We start from the raw sequence: 22,074 nt of genomic DNA, 5'->3' as shown, positions 1-22,074 counted from the left end.
AAAAAGCCCTGACCCCCACATCCTGAGGAGACCCTAACCCTAGCCCAGGGCTAAAAAGCCCTGACCCCTCAAATCCTGAGGAGACCCTAACCCTGGGCCAAAAAGCTCTGACCCCTCAAACCCTAAGGAGACCCTAACCTTAGCCCAGGGCCAAAGAGCTCCAATAACTCTACATCCTGCGAGCGAAAGTACCTACTCTTATACATGAACAAACATATCCAAACAAAAACTGGAATGAGATAAATGTTTAGGCATTTTTCCCGAATTGACTACATGAGTAAGTGCAGCACTCAATGCCAGATGAGGTTTTCACAAACTAACAATTCATCACATAAACTCTTCTAAAACACAAAGAGTCGAGTCAAAGGATTAGGTAAGCGCTCAAAGCTCTCATTGGAAAAAAATTTAATTCAAAAGCTAAAGGACCTTTTCTCATAAAAACGTCTGGATCAGACAAGTGAGATGTGACCCCGCTTAAAGGCAAAAGGTGTGCAGTAATGTTTTTGCTCCATCAAATAGTCTGATCCGCTGAGGCTTTGACAAAAAAGCTTTAAAACTTACAAGATGAAAAATGAAAACAGTTTAAAAAGAAAAATCTTTCCTCAACAACTTGAACTTTAGTTAAAATGAGAGGTGTAAACATACACAAAAAGCATACAAGTGTAAATAATGTGTGTGTTTGTTCACATGGATTTTAATGCAACGTTTAGAAAATAATTACTGAACATCTACAACTAACTTTTGAAGTCCTGCCAACTCAAGATGGCTGCCACAGCTAATTGACCTTAGCGAACATAAAAGTGTCAATACCTCAGTCAGTCTTACAGACATCAAGTTATAATTTGATGCTATATTTTATGGCAGCCATTCCCAACACACAGGCAGAGCACTAATACAACATTGTTTTCATAATTTGACCAAAATGGCTACAGCATTGTCATTTCATACTATATGATGATCTTAGATTAAAACTAACACAAAAGGTAACGGGTGTTTCGCATTCATTCAATTAATGCTTGACCATTTTATAAATAAAAAACTAAATGAGCTCTAAAATTGCTTTAATATTGAAGAAAACAGAACGTTCAATTGAAGCAAAATACGTTTTACACAAATGCCACTTCAACCAAATGTGGATTTCTTTGCAGATTTTTTGATGCTGCTTGATTACAATCTCAGACACATTTTTGATGAAACTCTGATAAAACTCAGTTCACTGATTTAACTGCAAAGCGTAATGCAGCATCGTATTTTGTGCGGCACATGGTGCAGAGAAATCATCGAGTGCATCATTACAACACATTCATTAAAAGCACGATGCGCTGGCAGCAGGGTCCAAGTGCTGCCATGCTGCCGGGGTGAAATGATCAGGAGGGGAATTTTATTTGAGCTTGTATGTTAAATAAAAAGATGACAACAGCAGGAATGAGGTGAAAACTGGAGGAAGAAACAAAGTTCAGTTGAAGAAATTAAGAAAACTGTAGAGATAGTGGGGATGTTGATTGAGAAGAGGATAGATAACTGATGGGGGTGAAAAGTAAACAGATTATTCAAGAAGAGTGAGACTTACCCTGACCCTGAGCCTTACTGGGATAACAGGAAAAAAGGGCCAGCACCGCCAGCGGAGCCCACAAACGCCACCTGACCTCTCCTGTCGACGACATCCTTATAAGCCGTCTAAACCTGCAGGGAGAGGATCATGCTGAATAACAGTGAAGGGAAAACAGCAAACACTAAATGAGAAGCGGAAAGGAAGAGAAAGAATCCTCTGCAGAGTGACTTCAGACCCATTTTACCCACACAACTTCAAAATACTGATCTGGAATCAGCTATTTAGGTCCTAAAGCCCCCTTTTTTACAATTACAGAGCAGCAGTCTGGACTGACTGCAGAGCAGCGACTGAGACTCCCGCCTACACAGAGCTGACCAAGGGGGAAACACTGGAGGACTTTGTTTGAGAGCAGAGGAGAAATTAAATTAACAAAAGGCCTGACAGAAAAAGGTTGGAAGGGAGGGGAGGGGGCAAAATGTCAGAACAGAGGAGAACCATTTGATGGACGGTCCTGAGAGGGAACATTTGATGAGCGCCATTGTCTGACAATAAGAGCAAACCTCTCCTCCCCCTTTATCTCATCTTTCTCCGCTCACTTTTTGTTCCCTGCATCCTCTCCGGCTCTCCAGCTCCTCGCCGGGCTGCCACTCATCGTTACATGAGGGCACGGGCACATTAAAAACGTCTTTTCTCTCTGAGGAACACACCTGGCTGACAGTCGCATGAATAAGAGCGCAGATGCAGCTGAACTTGTTTCAGCCTGAATGTTGGAGCAGTAGCCCTGGAAGATGGGCTCCTTGAACTCGAAGTGTCAGAAGGATCAGAGAAATGGCAGCGCATGCATATTAATACATTTTAAATACTGTGAGGAAAAAAACTGATTTTCTTTATCAGCAGACCAGACTTCCGAGATGAAAAAAGTCAATTAAGAAAGAAGAAACTAGATTTTCTTAGCCTATGATTCTAACTCTAAAGTTCCTCTGGTTCCTCTGCACTTAGCCACTGATTAATTTGTAAATGAAAATCAGAGTTAAGCTGTCCCCCTCATTCGACAAAAATGCTTACTTTTACAACTAGGCAGGACACATTTCATGCATGCATTTGCTGAAATTAAATTGAAATTAAAGACATTTTCATTTGAAAAGAGATCACTTTTGCAAAGAACCTGAAGTTCAATTTAATGTGCATTTCTCCAAGTTTCCGTTCTTATGGCTCCTGGGTTACAGAGCAGGCTGCTGGTTTTATTACAGTTTCTACCTAAGATTTGGGGTCAGATTCCTTCTTAGTAACAGGTTGTGATGAGAGCAGCGCCTGAGACTCATTTACAGAACAGATGAAATGGTCTGTCGTACCTCCGCGCTCATGGATTCCGCGCGTCCTCGGTGGTCAGTGCCGCTGCCTTGTAATCCTGAGGCTGCGGGTTCGAGCCCAGGTTGCGGCAGAAAGGGCATCCGGCGTGAGACGATTGCCAGATCTTTCGTGCGAGTTTACTTGGTGCTTGTAACCCCCAGAAGACCAACAACTGTAATCCCTGAAAGAAAATACCAAAAAAATAAAGTGTGTCTGCTGCTGCCTCCCAACGCGCTCCTCTTCCTCCACCTCTCTCACTCCTCCTCGGATAAGATCAGTCCGGTGTGGGTGTTTCTCTCCTCCTCACTCAGACATCCCTCCCCTCAGCTCTCCCTCCCGGTCCCAGCCCTCTCCTCGGTCCGGATGGCGCAGTCTGCCATCAGTCCCCAGCTTTCAAACCGGTCTCAGCCCCCCGGGGTCCCGTGTGCGCGCCTCCACAAAAAGGACCTGTCTCATCCGTGGATTTGAAGGAAACCCGTCTGTGTGTGTGGACGTGGAGAGAGGAAAACTCGGTGTGTGTGGTTCTGCGCGCTCGGAGCAGGTGGCTGGATTTGCTGCGCGGCCAGTTTTGGTTTTAAAGGCACAAAGACGCAGGTTTTAGTATCAAAGTTTAAACTATGATCTGAATAAAAATCACAAACACTTAAAGCTGGAAGTTTCCCTTCATCTCTAAGCTCTAAGGAAGACTGCTTCACCCGTTTTAATCAACTAAAGCAGAACAATGAGATCAACTGATGACAAACCTGATTTAAAAAAAGAATGACTTCAAAATAAACCAAATGTTTTACTAATTTATTAGAATAAAGAGACAGCTCAGATCTTTAGAAGTGGGGTTATGAACAGTTGATGTCTTACCTGTTGTAGACAGCTCTGAACAACCTCAGTTTGGAGATGAAGTTTAATTTTGACCGGATCGACGAGCTAATGGCTAGTCCAGGGGTCTGCAACCTGCAGCCACCTGTGGCTCTTCAGCCTCTCAACACAAAGAAAAAAAAATACTTCAAGATATTTTCCTCTTCAAATTTTTTTGCAGTGTGTAGAGATTTTTCTTTTAGCACAATATTATTAAGACTAATAATACAAATAGGCTGTTCTGCCTTTGGGATTTTCTTTAAAAGCACAGATTTGCAGACATATTCATAATAATAAATGCATTGTGACCACAACCTCCTATATCTTTTCAGTACTGGAATTAGCAACTGTGGCTTAAGTTTTAACTCAAATACATTTAAAAAGCAGGAATCAGTGTTACTGTTGAACTTAATGGTTTTAGTGGTCGGAGTAGTTTGTTTGCACATTTCTGACAGGGTGATTTTGCTCCAAATACATTGAAAAATTAATGGGTTTTATATGACAAACTGCTGAAGAGGCAGAAAGCAGTTTTCAGCAGATATTGGAAATGACCAGATTTTCAGGCATCAGAAAATTGTTGGATTAACATGCAGTAAGTTATTTAAAGAGAAAACCAGAAATGAAGACCTGCCTTTTATAAAGACCTTTTGCAGTAACTTAAGCACTTTAAAGAAATTAATGGATTTGCTGTTTGAGAACTTAAGTAATAAATAACCAATAATCTGATGCATTTTTAATGTTTGCTTTGTTTAGGACATTAGGATGTAGCTAAATGTTTTATCTCTAAGCGGGCTAATCTATTTTACCCATTTTCCGCAAATATGAGAAAAAACAAAGCAGTTCTGCATAATTCTAAATAAGTTTCATTATCTTGTACTGAACTAGTTTCTTTTTGCTTAAAAAAATAAAATGAAAACTCACAAAGCAACAAATTGAGCATGTATGGAGAGAAAAACTTAATAGATTTTATCTTAATTTTAACAGTCAGGTTGATTTTGTTGCTCTATGTGTATTATAATTATCAGAAAATTATACAAATGACTCTTTCATACAAAGGTTGCAGACCCCAGGCAAATAATAATTGCACATTTTCCACAAAACCTTTAACATGTGAACTATTCCTTTAATATTTGTATCAAAGCATGCAGTAATTCAAACAAATAATTGGTATTTATCATTAACTGTGACTCTAAAGTTGACCAACAATCAGAATAATTGCTCAAGCCTAAAGACATGAAACGGCTCTTTTTAAAGTCTGAACACTTCTAGAGCCAACAAATCCTAATTTATGTGAATTACAGTAAACTAAAGTAAGAAGACGAATAAACAGTGAGGATAAGTGGAGGAAAATTTAAAAAAAACGATCTCACCTGCACTCTGCTGAGGTTCAAAACTCCTCAAGAATCAAGGAAAAAAGCAGGGAAATATCTCCTCTGTCCCTTCACACCCTGAGTAAACCCCATTTAAACACGTCTCTCAGCATAAAGCTTTACTTTCAGTAGTTCTAATTCCTTCTCTGACAGTGCTAAAATGTGTTGCACCTCCGCAGACACTTTCCCACTGTACGATGTGTCGACTGAATGCCGTAAATCCTTGTGACAAAGGGTCGGCATAGAAGGGACACACATGCAGGTCAAGAAAGCAGGTTATAGAAACCACAGCGTTTTTCTTTTAAGACCAAAGTAACCTTAGACTGGACAAGAACAAATAACTAAACCACAAACACCGGTGGTGCAACAGAAAAGGATCATCTATAGAGAGGGCTGATAACGACTGACAAGGGTCAGGTGTGCTGATTAGTAAATGACCGCCAGGTGTGTCAGGAGAGCACAGCCTGAGGAATGAACCAAAAACACAAGCAGAAATTCACCAAAATGAGAAAAAGATTTCAATAATGTTTTTTTAAATCCATAAACTACAACATATTTGATCTAGTCTTGCCTGTTTATATTTGTACTGTTGTTAGACAGAAAGGTTCATCAGGACACTGTACAAAAATCCTTGCAGTCATGTCGATATCTGCTGAAATGTACAGTAATTATCACAGTTTTAGTTCTTTATTTCCTAAACTCTGTCTTTGTTTTCATTGCATTATGTTTTAAAGCTCAATTACAACTGATGAGCTTTTGAAGTCAATCCAGCACAAGGTGGCCTCCACAGCTTACTGACATTAACCAAACAAGAAAAGACTTTAATTCAGTCAACATTACAGATGTGGAGCTCAAATCTGATGTGATAGTAGCTAAAGGTCATTCACAACCCAATATATGATATTTAATTTTCTGTATGCTTATGGTCAGGAGTCAATGAGACAAAAAGCCCAGACACTCACTCCTATGGTCACTTTACAATCCTCAGTTAATCTGACAGGCATGGTTTTGAACTGTGGGAGGAAACTGGAGCAGCCAGATGAATCCCAGACACACACACACATGCAAGGGGAGAACTCAGACCACCTCCTCACTCTGCTCTGTTTAACTCTATCTAAAAATTTTTTACCTGGGTCAAGATGGCTTCAGAGGTTAAGATGAACAAATCATCCCTGGATGGAGCTTTAGGTCAGAATTTCTCAAAATGCTGAACTATCCCTTTAGACTAAAAACCAGCATTATTGGTGGTTTTCTTCATCAATGAGGGAGAGAGATTCAAGTTCACCGTGTAATTCTGTTCATACGTTTAGCTCCTCTGCTGAGGCTGGTAAACTGTGCCAAGGGCTGAGTTTGAACGCCAAATAGCTTCACTCCAGGTGTGTCCCTGAAGCACACACACACACACACACACACACCTTTTCCAAACAACTGTCCAGATGTCACGTAAGCCCTATAATCAGGTGGGCAGGGATTGTTCCCCTCCCTCCTTCCTCTTCGTCCTTCCTCTTCCTCCTGTTGTCCTCCTTCTCTTCATCCGTTGCCCATTCGGAGCAGACCACACACCAAACAAATCCCGCTCACTGCTCATTATATCCTGGTAAAATGTCAGAACCATTTTTCTAAGCTGCACAATGTTTTAGCAGCCCGCGCTGCAGTTGTTTCATGAGTCATTTATTTATTTATTTGTTGTAAACATCTCTTATTTGTTTTCTGTTTGAACATTCCAGCAGCGAACGTATTGCTTGGTTGCTCCATAACTTTTATCCAAAGTGAAGTTTCTCACAATCAGCTGAAATAAACAACAGGGCAGTTTGGGGAAATGATTTTACCATAGGTCAGATCTTTGTAAGCGGGGTTCTGTGGAAAGGTTGTGAACATTTATTATCTTACCTGCTGTAGATACTGCAGCTCTTTGAACTACCTCAGTTTGGTGAAGCTGGGTTTAATGCAGACTGGATGAACCAGCTGTGGGATAGTTTGAGCCGAATCAAGACTTAAGCAGATTACTGCCATCTTCAAACAACTCAAACCCTCCAAATTTAATAACAGTTGCTACAAATTCTTTTATATGAACTGTTCTATCAGTTTTGCATTGCAATGTGATACCTGTTTAATTATATGATTGCAAACACAAATAGTGGCAACAGTAGCAGCTAGCTGTAGCACTTCCTGTGCAGCCTGGGGCCCTTCCAGCACAAATATCACAATAATTCTGCTGAAATAGCCATGTCATGTGAAACAGATAATGATATAAAAGGTTTATCAAAGAGCACCTGCTGTTATTGCTGTGAAAATGTTGAGATTTTTCTTAAAAAGGCAGCAATCCTCTTTGGTCTTGGCCACGTTTGGACTGCTGGCTGTTACTTCATGAGTCTGTTCAGGATTAAACTCCATTTCTCCACACCAAGGTTGTTCAAAGATCTATCTACAACAGGTGAGATATTCATCGTTCATAACTCTTCCACAGGACCCCCACTTTAAAGATCTGAAAACCATTTAGGTCACCATGAATGTGTCCTGATTGAGCCGACAAAAACAATGAAAGCCTTCTTTTTTTGTTATCATTTCTTCACCCTGATCCTTCTCTGCTGCTCTGCCAAGTTACCCTGGCTGTGGCTGTAAAACAAACAACCAAAAAAAATACATTTTTTAAAAAATGCATCCCTCTCCTGGTTGAGTTGATCACAGCAAGACAAAATATCAGGAAAAGACGCTCATCCAAAATCCACTACAATGTGATGGACCAAAAATCGTTTTGTTTTATTATTATTAATTTAAAGATGGGACTCTGTGTTTAAAGCTTGCCAGTCTGAAAAAGGCCGGTGGCCGGAGCTCTGTTGGTGTGTGGATCTATTTATCATTTTGCCTGAGTCGATCGCAGCACCGTCAGGTCCAGCTGTGATGCTTCATAAAGTTTTAAACTCATGTCACAAACACTGATATTCTTTTTTTTCCTGAAACAGCTGGTACCCCTCCTGCCTGTTGATAAAGAAATAGTCTTACGCCGAGACAAGAACTGTTTACCAGTAAAATGAGTAATGGCCACGCAAAGTTCTGCTGGAGCCACCTGTAACTTTTGTTTAATCTTCAGCAACACACGTGTCAGACGGTGCTGTGCACTTTAGTTCAGATAACTATTGCATTCAGGAGAAAGGTGGGGATCGTGTTTTATTTATTTCATAAAATAAAACCTTTATTCTTCTGCAGGCTGCCTTTAAAGCGTGTACAGCTCTGCAATCAGGAGCCTTTACACAGATAATCCTTATAAACCCTGTCTTTGATGATAAGTCATATTTGACGGCATCCACCACTCTGTCTTTGAAGTGAGGTATCAATTTGTGATAATAAAACTAAACTACACCACTACTTTGGTGTTTCCTTTGTCTTAAAGTAATGGTTGGGAACAAGTCATCAAACAGAGAAAGCATAATTTCCTGAGCAGCAGAGGATTTCCCCCCAGGAAATACAGACGTTTTCACGTCCGTCTACATTCAGGTTTGAAGTGGATGGATGACATTAATATGTAAGAGAAGAGAAGCGAATTATTACAAATAAAAACTAGTCTCTTGCATTTAAAAAGCTGCAGTACGCAGTGAGGTGGTTTTATTTTACTGACTCAGACAAAGACTTAGACAGCACACACAGCTAGAAGCGGGATTGTTTTCTCACTTTGGCACAGTGACAAAAGTCAACTGAACTTTTTTTTTCTTATGCATTTAAAGTACTTTTTGTTTTCTCACAAACATAAACGCACAAACCCAAAAAGACCCCTCAGAAATAACTTGACTCGTGGGGTCTTAGTGTCTCTTACAACCCAGAACAGTGAGCCGCACTGAAGCCAGAAGAAAAATAATCACTTGTTTGTCTCAAGATAAAAAGGTTCAAAAACAAAACCCAAACTGTACGCACACACACGCACGCACACACGCAGTGGGAAATGTTAATCTCCTCTCTCCTCCTGAGCTGTGTGTTAATAACAAGCAGCGGGTTAATATGAGGGCAGCAGCAGATAGAGGTGATCGCAGCCCACTGATTAGTCCCACCGGTCACAGTTATTAGCCAGCTTGTCGTCTGGTACCTGCTCTGCTGTTTCAAGAGCACCTCTCGGGGTCGCGACGCGTTATACAACTTTATAAGGAAAAGCGGTGTGACTGAGGTGATTTATCACAGAAGAATGTTTCATCTAAATCTGCTGCGGCTAAGCATTTTTAATCCCAAATCACGAGAAAAGAAGTAAAGCAGAATACAGCCATAATGTGGGTTTGTCATTTTGAGTTGAGAAATATTTTGACCACTCTTAGCATTATGCAGACCCTTGTAATTAAAGGACTATCCTAGCTTGTCTCCAACATTCAGAAAATGGTTTACCAAAGAAGAACAGAACCAGCCATGTTTGATCACTGTTCCTGAAGATTAATAAGTTCTCTTTGTTCAGTGAGGACCTTTGGACTCCTGAGAGATCGCTGCTTTGTTCTGTTCTGACAGTGAAGAAGTGCTAAAGGAAGTGCTAAAGCGGTTTTTGAAGTGGTGTTCTGTGGAGCTGTTATCGCTAATCAATATCTTACCTGCAGTAGAAATCAAACTGAGGGTTATCGGTTTGGAAGAACGTTCTCTTGGAGGAGAGAATCGGAGCCAAGTGGTATTTTTTGCTGTTTTAAACAACTCCAATCTCAAAATAGCAATTCATGCAAACAGTTTTCTGAATCTTTACACTGGTTTCACTTTTGCATCAAAAGGTTAATACACAGAAGTCACTGAAGATTGGGTCGGTAGTGTGTTAGGATTCCAAGCTGTCTCTTTTCCCACTTTTCCATCCTTACCTTTCTAGGTCAGTGGTGTCCAATCCTGGTCCTGGAGGGCCACCATCCTGCAGGTTTTCGTTGTTTCCCTTCTCTTCAGCAGGTCTTCAAGTTCTGCAGAAGCCTGTTAATCACTCAGTCATTCAAATTAGGTGTGTCAAAGCAGAGAAACACCTAAAACATGCAGGATGGTGGCCCCTCCAGGACCAGGACTGGACACCACTGATCAGGCGGAGCGTGATGAGTACACAGTGCTCGGTGCTCCCTGCTGGTGGTGCTGCCACTCCACTCTGGATGATTAATTGAACCGCAGCTGCCACAGGTCTGACCCCCTTTGATGCCCCCTTAAGTTATCAACCTCCCCTGTTCCCAGTCCAGAAGAACAAGGTGGCCGTGCTCTTCATTCAACACCATCTGAGACGTTGCCAACAAATCTGGCCTCAGACTGAAGCTTCCTTCTTGAGAGCTGCAGAACGAAATTGTCGTATAGCTGATTGCTGGAGGATCAGGACTATCAGTACACTCCAGGTCAGAAAGTCTGTTCCTCTTCCTGTGATATATCTCTTAAATATTCCTCTAAGAAACTTGCTCTCAACTCATCAATCCTTTTTCTATAGACTTCAGGTTACCTATCTCCATGCGAGTCCATCCTGCATTTCATGTGCCTCAGATAAAACCTGTTGTTTCCAGTTTACTATTTGATGCAGAAATAATGTGGTGTTAAGACCAAAAATGTTGTTGTTCAAGCAAACATTTCATTAGTTTTGATACCACCATAATGTATCATAAAGCTTGTAATTGCGCCAAGAAAACTATGTTATGGAAAACCACACGATAGTCCAATTACACACACTGCACTTTCTGCATTGCAAAATAAGTTTTACAAGAACCATTAGCGGTAATGGATAGCACTTAGTTTTCAGCATAAATAAACATCTAATGGAAAAGCGATGATGATGTAAAGGTTTTTAAAATAGTGCTAACATAGATTTTTGAGATCGGAGTTCTTTTAAAACTGCAGCAATCTGCTTTGGTCCTAAAACCTCACTCAGTTTGATACTGATTACTGATAGCTCCACAAAATGCCACTTCAAAACAAAAATCCAAAATATCCGTTAATATAAAAGACTTGAACATTGATTAAAATCACCAACCTGATACGGCAAGATCCCGGGTTCAGGCTTTGAAATCCTTTTACTTTGGAGAGCAAATCAGAAATTGGAGAGATGCATTTTTAAATCTATAACTGTGTCATTTACATGCACGGTGCATCCACAAGAGCCACTCAAGTAGCCACAGTCTTGGGTGTGCAGCACAGCGAGTAATAAAGCAACATTTTCAGGACTATGATTATTATTCACCTGTTTGAGATTCTAAAGAAACTAGTGGGTTTTATATATTTATGTTTCTAATTAAAGCATTATAAAAGCTGTCTCTAATCATGTATCATGTGGATTTTATTTTTCATTTTTCCTCAAATAATAAGAATTTTTTAAAAAGGTTTAAAATGGACCTGTTGCAGTGAGAGAGGAGACTTCTGGCCAAGGTAGTTGACCAAATACACCGAGCTAGAAGTCTGCGAATCGTTTGGGAAGTTGCTCGCTGCAACGTGTCCCGAGCTGCTCGTCCACTGGTGGAGGACAAGAAGGACAGGAGACACTTCACCAACAGCACTATAATCATGTCTCAAAGGCATTTCAGCCCTTCAGCCTTAGAAAACATATACCCTCTTCATCGGTATAGATTTTTTTTTCTTCTACAACCTGGGGCAAAGATTATGAATCACCACTCTTGTAGGACGTTCTTTCAGTAGTTTAATTTTGTATATTTAAAAAAAAAATCCCTGATATGCCACAAAACTAATAATTTTGCTAAATTCTGGCATTATGAATCATGAAAAAAAAGTAAGAAATATAATGGTTATAATTGCTTTTTTATTTCAAGTAGAGAAAAACTTGTGGAAACACTTAATTCCAAGGAAAAAAATTAAGGACTCGTAAGAAAAAACACTGCACCATTAGTACTTTGTTGCGCCACCTCTGGCTTTTCTAACAGCTTGAATCCTCTAAGGCATGGACCTAACTAATGAAAAACAGTACTCGTCATCAATCTGCCTCCAACTGTCTCTTATTGCTGTTGTCAGATCAGCTTTTTGGAGTCTTTTCGTCAACCATTTTCTTCAATTTCCAACAGAGATCTTCAACTAGATTGATATCTGGACTGTTTGCAGGCCATGTCATCAACATTAAATGCGTTTCTTGAAGGAAAGTTTTCACAACGCTATGGCAAAATGCATTATCGTCTTGAAAAATTAAGTCATCATCACCAAACATCCTTTTAACTGATGGAATAAGTGTCCAAAATTATAATGTAGACTCTGGCATTTATTGAAGATGTAATGACTGCTGTCTCCTCCCGTACCTTCAGCTGACCTGACACTTTCATCCGGTCACCCAGAGTCCAGTTCTTTAGCTCGCTGTCACCTTCTTCTTTTCTGTTTGGGTGTTATGATGGTTTTCATTTGGCATTTGTGTTTGTAAATCCCATTTCTTTTGGGCGATCTCTCTCCAGTTCGGTCACAGACATTGACTCCAGTTTCCACCCACTTGTTTTTTTTGTTTGTTTTATTGTTGCATTTTCTGTTTTCAAGACATTTTGCTTCTCATTTTGTTTGTATTTGGTCCAGATCACTGGTCTCCAACCCTGGTCCTCGAGGGCCACTATCCTGCATGTTTTACTTGTTTCTCTGCTCCAACACACCTGATTTTAATCAATGGGTGATTAACAGGCTTCTGCAGAACATGAAGAGGTAATTTAATCACTGAATCAGGTGTGTTGGAGCAGGGAAACAAGGAAAACATGCAGGATAGTGGCCCTCAAGGACCAGGGTTGCACACCCCTGGTCCAGATTTTAGACCCAGCTGACTGGGAACAACCAACATCTTTTGCAACATTTTGTGATGATTCTTGAAGTTTTATAATCCCTTCCCTGGTTTCAGCTGATCTCTCTCATGTTGGAGCCATGACTCATGTCAATCCGCTTTGAGTGGCAGCTCTCCAAGGTGTGAGCTCTTGTTTAAAGACTAGTTAACAGATTTAATGTGATGCAGGTGTTTGGTTTCAGAACTGCAAATTACAGAGCTACTCCATATATTTTTCCTCTACTAGCAATTGTGGCTGACTTGAACAATTAGATTTCTTTCTTTTTTTAATTGTTTCCTGATGCCAGAAGGTTGGAATTTTGAAAAAGGATAGTTTTGTGGCATGTCTGTGATTTATTTTCTTTATACAAAATTAAACAGTCGAAAGAACATCCTCCATGAGTGGTGATTCCATAATTTTTGCCAGGGGGTTGTATGCTTTCATGTCACAAGTGAATCCGCTGCAGATTTGTTTAATCCAAACAACAGGCATTCCTATTGGTACAGAGTGTCAGGAAGCTAATTAAACTATTCCAGGGAACGTTCCTGTTATTACAATATTTGCTCTGCCGTAATGTAACATATCACATGATACAAAGATATTAGAAAAAAAAAAATAATAGCTTGAACCCATATCTTTTTATGAGGATACACATGATGTGGTTTGAGAAAGGAGTATTGTTAATTCTCAGAGAAACTTATGAGCAATAATCTCGAGGTATTCTGCATGCAAATGAAGACTGAAAGGGACAGAAAATCTATAAAAATACACCTTCTTGTGTTTTGCAGCAGGCGTTGGTGCTGGGAGAAATGTAATCACGTGTAACCATAATCAAGGGCATCAAGAAGACAGGCAATCTGGGGACCAATCAGCAACAATCAGATACGGAAACTAAAAATCCACACAAAGAAATCTGTTTAGGGAAAGACTGAAATGTGAGGAAAAAGGTGCTTTTTTCTTATTCTTACAAAACTCCAACTGGACTATTTTTTACATACTTATTATTTCAATTTATTTCACTTTTGATGGGGGCTTCTGTGAGAATATTATGAGCAAATAATGTCTTACCTGTTGTAGATGCCTCTTTGAATGGTTTCAGTCTGGAGAAATAGTTTAATTCTAATTAGACTGACAAGCTAATGGCTAGTCAGAGCAAGACTAAAGTGAACTGCTGCCATCTCAAAACAACTCCAATCTCAAACATTTTACAGAAGTTGATGCCAATGATATTTATTAAACCTTTACATTGCTGTCCATTTCATTTTACAGTAATTTACTAAAAAGTTTATGGTTATTTGCCAGCACAAGTAGTGGCATCAGCTAGCTGTAGCACGTGTATGGAACTGGCTGCAACTTAAAGGTTTATAAAACAGTGTTTGTATAAATCTCTATGATGTTTTAAGACTGAAGTTGTTTTTAAGTTGGCAGCAATCCACTTAGGTCTCGGCCATTAGCTCGTCTCAGAGTTAGAATTAAACTCCAAAGTGAAGTTTTTCAAACAACTATCTGCACCAGGTAAGATATTATTGGTTCATAACCGCAGACTGCAGAACCCCACTTCAAATGATTACAGCTATCCCTTTCAGCACCTTTCAGACACACACTGTTTGAATTAAACTTACAGCAGTGGTGCTTTCATTTGTCATGTAATCAGAGTAATCCATACTTTTAATAAGCTATTATTATTTTAGCTGCTATCATTGTCACAAGAGGAATTTCTTTGAGTAAGCTTTGCCTTTTCTCAAGCTTACTGCGCTGCTGTCAGTGTAACAACTGGGGTTTTCAAATCTAAATGAAGGTAACATATATAGTACCATATTCCACGTGGTGAATGCCTCTGAGCTCATTTATTAACCTCAGACAGGTTATTCACTTTGGCAGGGTGTTTGTGCTGCAGCTTGTCACATTAAATCAATTAAATCAAAGCAGTGCTCATTCAGTAGCTGATAAAGTGGTACACATTTGCTCTAAAACATAGATTTAATTTAGAATACAGACTATAAACTCAAAGTAACTGGTTTAAATGGCAGATCCCCTAGTTGTTGTTTTGTCTTTATCTAAAGAAAGAAAAAAAAGTGCAGCAGGCTGTTGTTTCTGCATCATGGCTTTTAATTTCCTGTGTGCATGTATCACTCTGTATGCTGACTCCAAACACACACAGCTGACTGGACTGAGAGATGAATGGATGGAGGCAAAGTGAGGGTCACTTGCTAAGCTTATCATTGAACAAGTGAATAAGAAGGAGGAGGGGGTGGGTATATTAGAAGGTCTACTCAGTCAGATAATAAATATAACAACAAGGTGCCACTGCAACATAACAAAACTCCAGTGTGCCTTAAAAATGAAGCCCACAGACAGATGGCTTGAATAAAATTGAACACAGTCTTCTGCTGAAATCACACCAGCTCACATCCTCCTGCAGCAGCAGCCCCCCCTCAGCAGGACATCATCAGTGGGCCCCACAAAAACGGCTCAAAGAATAAGAGTCTGAGGCACTCACTCATCCTCCAAACTCCCCAAGCAGCAGTCTGAAGAGTTTTGATGGCATCTGCGGGAAGCAAGACTAATCTGCAGAGACCCCACCACACAATCAACAGCTCCCGAAGGATCTATTGCTACGACACACCTCAGGATGCCACAGAAAGAAGAAGAAGAAATGCAGCCCTCCTCCTGCAGCTCCCTTCTCTCCTTTCCCTGCTAAACCATTTTTTCACAAGACATTGTGCATGATTCATACAGTATGTGCAAAAATAGACCTCCATCAGCAGGACGAGGTGAGTGAGCTGTGTCTGCACCCCACCACCGCTGGAAGCACGAAGCAGGATTGGAGGCTTTAGCTGTTTTTGGAAGGGGGGGGGAAATGAATATATCCAAACTTTTCTCCAACAGAGATGGACCTGTAATAAGACTACAGGATGCATATAAAAAAGGTGGACAAGTCTCCCTGATGACTGGACTGTTTTGGTGTCTATTTCAGTTCTACAGCAATACACAGTCTTATCTGAAATACCCACAAGTTAGCAGAAAGCAACAAAGTGTCACCAGAAAAGAGTTTAATGAAGCAGATCTTAAAATTGTGTTAAAATTACTCATTTTTCAGACTTTTTAAGTGCAGCTCCTTCTCCTGAGAGGACTGCAGTGCATGTGAGAATATTAAAAGTTTAGCGATTGGACTTCAAGTCTTTTGATATCATGAAGTTGTTTCACATCTCATCAAGCCATATTGTCATATTACCATGGTAACTTGTCCTGGAAACTTTATCTGCTGAAACTTGAATGTGAAAAATACAAGATTAAATTCCATTAAAACATGGCAGATGGTGACGGAGTCTCTTCTCTCCTGTCTCTTTTAAAGGTTAGGCACTTTAGTGTTTCTTCATAATATATTTATAGCTCAGATAGGATCAGATAAATGTGCTGCTTATTCAAAACTGAATCTAATTTGAGACAAAATTGCCTTAAAATGGTCACTTGTACACCTAACTTCAGAGTAACTAAAGCTATACTTTGTTCAAATTTTGCTTCCCTTTTGCTTGTGTACTATTTGTTCAATTAAGGATCTTTGTGTTTCTATTTCAGAGAATATTTTTCACCCCAAACATAGTGAAAAATAAAGCAAACAAGATTTCTATGTGTATATTGTTTCAATCAAAGATAAAATTCTTTGTGGAACATCTCAAACATTTTATGTTCAATGTTTCCTCTTTTAAGGAGGACCTGATAAAATCTGATACAATTTTGAGCCCCCTGTAATAAATTAACAAGCGATTTTATTTTTATGCAAATAAACAATAAATGTAAGTTTTAAAACATAGGTGACAGAAAATATTTTACATTCGGGGAATTTAGAACTTTTATATAGTTTGAAGGCACTCTGTCTGCATGTAAAATAAGAGAAATAACACGAACTATAAAAACTTTTCCTTTTTGAGCCTTAGTTCAGTCGACAGGGCAGCTGTTTGGTCGGTTTCTTGGCAGCTGGGGCTGCAGCTCTCCCTTGTGGTCGCTAAGCGGTATTACAACTTACATCAATATAAACTTTACACAAATAAGAAAAAATAAAGTCTTGTTTTCACTAGCAAAGGTGCTAACAATTAAATTGTTGGCTCTTATCACTGTTACAGAGACAAACAAAAAGAAAAACAACACAAAACAGACTCGTTTCTGTTTATAGCGTTAGCTTAGCAGGATTCTATTAACAGCCGATTAAAACTCCCATCAGCCATTGCTTCAAATGTAAGGAAGTGAAACATACAATTGTTTATTATTATATATATTATTTTAATTATTTCATTTTTTGCTAAGTGGCCATCATTTAGGCATTTAATTATTGTAAACTGTGATGTTTTCAGAATGTAACTTTGATGCTGGCACTAAATGCCACCAAGTAAAGCTGCTAATAAAAATATTTGTTTTTGCACCTTTTCCTGAAGTTAACATAAATTGGTATGTATTTCACCTTAAACTATTTTGAGATCAGATTGTTCTTTACCTGTAAAGCTCCTTAAAAAGACAGGAATTTTATGCACGCACCATATGTTTTTGTTATTTTAATATGAGCAAAAAGTCTGGTCCAAGTTTTTTAGTCCTTGTGCAAAAAGGGACCAAGTACAAATTCATTTAGAAAAAGAAATAACATTCTAAACGTAAACCCCATTATTTGTAAACCTCCATGAGACCTTAAGGACAACAAAAAAAAAAAGAAAAAGACAAAAACCTTTAACAGAATAGAGCGTGCAAGAAAAAATAAAGAAATTAGGTTTGGAAATCCTCCATTCAATCAGTTTTTAAAAATTGTAGCTTTATGCACAAAAAGCAAACTTTAAAATAGTGAAGCACAGGCACCATTCAGAGGTAAAACCTTTTGGAGGTTCAGAGAATACAGCTTCTTCAAACTTTTATATATATAATGCACAGCATAAAAATATATTAGTTTTGCTAGAAGAAATGAAGCAGAAGCTAAGAGAAAACCACAGACTCAGAATGAAATTGACTTGGTTATTAAACACTTTTAATACATTAAAACACTGTTCTGAAACAGGCTGAAACTCTGAGCTCATTTTGTCCTGACACTCAACATTCAATCTCTGAAAACAGAGAAAACAAAAAAGAATCGTACTCCTGAAAAGTCCAGCTTCATGACGAGAACAGAAAACTGTCTTTAGTTATAAGTTACTACAATTAAGACAGAAAACTGACACAACTGGGAACATCGTGGGTCATTACATTCTTTTAAATTCCTGCTTTTTAAACTGCTGTTGTGATATTTAAAGTGTTGTTAAGAAACCTTTTTACACAGCAGGTTTGAGGCAGGACTGATACATCTTTTTTCTGTTCTCTTATCTTTTGCAGTAGAGAAGAGTCAAAAATGTGGAGTCAAAACTGATGAATTGCTGATGTAAAATCATGGGAAGTTTAAGAAATCAGATGAGGACTAGCAGCTAAATAAAGTCTTAAGGCAAACATATTTGGATGAACAGTCAACAACCCTGTTTTCAGCCAAACCAACAACCCCACCCACCCAAACACACACACATACACACCACACCATTAATACGTGTCAGCGTTCTGCCTATTTCCATTTCCTGAAAATCTAACAGTGAAAATCATCACCTTTTGTGCACAAACTGCTGTCAAACTGAACCAAACAATGTTCCACTCAAATAAAAAGTTTGCACTGTTGCAAATAATTGAAATAAAAGGAAAACTAATGAAAGGAAACAACAAACATCAAACTCATACTAAGTGTATATGTTTACCATAAAAATCAGTTGCATTTTCTTTACAGTCTGGGTATTTATTAGTATTCTTCTTTCTTTTGTAGAAATGTCTCATTCTAAAAATGACTTAAATATTTAATATTTATTGTCATCGTCTATGTGGAGACAAATCCTCTTTATATCTTTAATAATTTGCCTGATAAATCCGTCGACAGATTGAGGAGGTGCTTTGGATTAGAAAATAAAGCTACACACTGTATAATTTCTTTTACAGTATCCATGCCCTTTTGCCAGTAAGACACTCAACAATGAGAAAGCCACAAACAGGACCCACTTTGATGCAGTCGTCTGTGACATTATTGAAGCTTCCTAACAGCTCTGGTCCTTCTGACTGCTGGGCGCTCTTTGTCTCTTTGTGTCGTGTTTCAGATACCCAGCAGGTGTAGCTCCATTCAGTGAGAGAATCCCTGCTCTGGACTACACCACATATATTTGTTTGCTTGTTTATTTTCAACACCTCACACACACAGCATTATTTCATTTATGCCCTCATACAGACACCACCAATCAGCTGACTCGCATATTATGCGCCATTTTTTCCAATAATTTGGGTTTATTAAATCGATTGTAAAAAAATATATATTGTTTTATTATTTTGTTCTAACCTGATCTCTCTTTTTTCGTGATGGCTTTGAGCCAGGTCCAACAAATTATCGGCTTTAGCAGAAATATTTGGGGGCTCGTCCGGGATTTGCTCCAGGACTTCTTGCGGACGAGCCCCCAAAGTGTAATCAATATTTCACCAATCCTGCTGCACCCACCGAGCAGCTGAAACTCAGGACACAGGGACAAAGAGCCAGTCCAACAATTAAGAAGTGCAGAGACATCACTAATAATTTATTTTCCAAGTCTAAACTTAGTATCTGTGTATTACCAAACAAGTAAACAGTGTTTCTCGAGGTGAAAGGGATGGCTGAACCACTGATCAATGCTCCTGTTTTTGTATTAAATGTTTGTAATTTGATCAGAGCATGTTAACACATTTAAGCACATGTTGGCACTGTCTAAAAACATACAGTACATGGGAAATGATGTCATTGTGGAGGCTGATTTTCTGACTGTGTAAACCTCAAACCCACTTTGTTTTGTTTTAAAAGTCACTTCAATTAAATTACAAATCAAAAACTGTCACATCGATAATGTCCTAGTTGCTGTATCCTTCAGCCCAGTGGTAGCTGAAGGACACAGCAACTTACCAGTAATTTTACACAAGCAGCGGCAAAAAAACATTGATTTTCTTTTATTATTGGAGAAGCTAACAAAAACAATGTTAGCTGTGGCACTGTTATAGATAAGCACAGAGATAAAAACAGAAACTATATCTTTACTTGTTTTTGTTTACATACAAGCCACTACAGGACGTTAAAAGCAGCTTAAATTTCCCATGAGTCACTGCTTCAAAAGTAAGGCAGTGATTTAAGGGGTTTCTTTATCAGCTGTTTATTGATTTTGATCTAAGTGGCAAACATTTAGGCAGATAACTATTGTAAAGTATTTTGTGGTTTCAGTCTTGTTGTTGCTAAGAATGTAACTTAAATAGTGGCAATGGACAACCACCACCATAAAAAGTTCCTCTAGAAAATGAGTGATATTCTGTCAGAAAATACAGAAAAGCTGGGAGCAAGAACATCCTGCTGTTAGCATATTCAATTTAAGTGCCGGAATTCTCCACACCCCAAGGGAATAGCTGTCTTCCTGAAGATTATTTTGAAGGTGCATTGTATTTGTACTTAACCTTATATAAAAAAACAACATAAAATAGATGATCAAAGCTGGGTTAAGGAGGAACAGTAAAAATCTTCTCCAAAAGAAACTAATTTGCAAAGATGACTTGTTTTCAATACTGATAGAACCAAAGAAGATATTATAACGGGGCCTTTTGGTTGAGCATTATAAGAAAATATTCATTATTTAAAACAGAAACTTGTTTTTATTTATATGCAGCCCCCACTATCCATCCAATTGGCACCGGTGTAAGATTTGTCCCAATATAGTTATTTTAGTTCTACACAAAAGTCAAACTAATGATTTTTTTGCTAAATAAATAGCATAACATTTAGAACAGTTTTTGGTATTGTAAGCTGTATTTCTTAGCAGTTTTAAAACTTTAAAGCAAATTCTCAAATGCTGAAGCTCGTGTCGGTGCTGAAGGTTCTGGCCTGAATATCATTGCCCTCAATAAAACACAGCAGATTAATGGTTAGATCAAGAAACCTTCATTTTTAATTAAATTATAATGTTTTATAAATCATCTCTCTACAGCAAAGTGTCATCACTTTGTGTTTGTTATAACCTTTATATAAAAATATACATTGTTGTGCAGTTTATCTTTACTTTTTTAACTCTTGGCAGCTAAACATAAATCTGCTTTGGCATCTTTTTAGTTGTCATTTTATATTGGCACCTGACAAAAATGGAAATTTCTTGTGAAACTATTTTTTCATTTTAAATTAGAATATTTACTATTAATATTTCCTTTAAAAAAAAGAGGAAACTGACAGACGGATATAATTGTCATAGTGAGCAGGTTTTAAAATGTGCACCTTCCTGTCTTTTCCAGTAGGGGGCAGTGTGGGACAGCAGATAAACTCAGACATTATCTGGACGCTGACTGAGGCAAAGGTCAATGAATGTGTCCGTGAAGTATTTATGAATATTTTTACAGTTTCACCTTTGACTTGTTCAGCTCTGGATTATGATGTGTTTGATTTGCATCCTGTGACGTCATTTTTATCGCTCTCCCATGAACAGGAACACAGTTTCAGTTTGAACACAAACCAGAAACACAGACATAAATGTACATATATATATATATATATATATATATATATATATATATATATATATATATATATATATATAATTTTTTTTTTTTTTTTACTCCATACGTGATGAGTGTTCTCATTAAGACTGATTAAATCTTTGTTGGCACACAAGGAACAGCTGGATCACATATGTTTTCTTGTTCCTCTTGAAGAAAATAAAATAAAATTCAGAACAACCTGCACCATTTCTCTGCAGGTTGAGTCTTTCACTCAGCTCCAGCACCCTCGTTCTGAAACACCCCGGTCCTCAAACATCCGCCTCGCCTGAACAAGAACCGTTGTGCTCCAAGTGATCCACGTCCATCTGTCCATGTGGCTTGAGTTCGTCTCTTCTACGCTCCTGAAGGACCTTTCCTGTCAAACCTGCGCCTCCTCCATCACCTCCATGACTATTGTCCTGGGTCCGGTCAGGATCAGGTTGCTGACGGTCCGGTAGTCCTGACACAAGACGTTCAGTCCGTTCACCGACACCACAAACTGACAGACCTGCAGACAGACAGACAGAGAACATGTTTAGTTGTTTGTTTTTAAATAATCATTTTTAAGGGGAAATATAAATTCCACAATAAAGTGGAAAACATGAAGACTTGCCCCCTCAAAAACTCTTCCTGAAGTAATAAATAC

At 38.7% G+C, this 22,074-nt stretch overlaps 2 protein-coding genes across 7 annotated transcripts in view; both read right to left on the bottom strand.

The window, feature by feature from the left end:
• Positions 1 to 5,457, bottom strand: part of col14a1a (collagen, type XIV, alpha 1a) — a 130,313-nt gene extending 124,856 nt beyond the window's left edge. For 3 of the 5 annotated variants that reach the window (XM_037980140.1, XM_037980143.1, XM_037980144.1), the window contains exons 1-4: positions 5,125 to 5,457; positions 3,758 to 3,875; positions 2,905 to 3,083; positions 1,571 to 1,683 (exon numbers count right to left, since the gene is read on the bottom strand). In XM_037980140.1, the coding sequence (XP_037836068.1) occupies positions 1,571 to 1,664 (94 nt within the window). In that variant the 5' untranslated portion in view covers positions 1,665 to 1,683; positions 2,905 to 3,083; positions 3,758 to 3,875; positions 5,125 to 5,457. Of the gene's footprint in view, positions 1 to 1,570; positions 1,779 to 2,904; positions 3,265 to 3,757; positions 3,876 to 5,124 lie in introns of those variants that run through there. The other 2 variants (XM_037980141.1, XM_037980142.1) reach the window with 2 other exon arrangements.
• Positions 5,458 to 17,829: 12,372 nt separating this feature from the next.
• The window catches only part of deptor (DEP domain containing MTOR-interacting protein), a 31,440-nt gene continuing 27,195 nt past the window's right edge, over positions 17,830 to 22,074 (bottom strand). For both annotated transcript variants that reach the window (XM_017438175.3, XM_037980247.1), the window contains exon 10: positions 17,830 to 21,936. In XM_017438175.3, the coding sequence (XP_017293664.1) occupies positions 21,808 to 21,936 (129 nt within the window). In that variant the 3' untranslated portion in view covers positions 17,830 to 21,807. The remainder of the gene's footprint in view (positions 21,937 to 22,074) is intronic.

The sequence above is a fragment of the Kryptolebias marmoratus genome, linkage group LG16 (genome assembly GCF_001649575.2).
Source record: "Kryptolebias marmoratus isolate JLee-2015 linkage group LG16, ASM164957v2, whole genome shotgun sequence".
NCBI classification, from domain to species: domain Eukaryota; kingdom Metazoa; phylum Chordata; class Actinopteri; order Cyprinodontiformes; family Rivulidae; genus Kryptolebias; species Kryptolebias marmoratus.
Note: the sequence above shows the minus strand (reverse complement) of the source record. Positions and strands in the feature narration are given on the sequence as shown.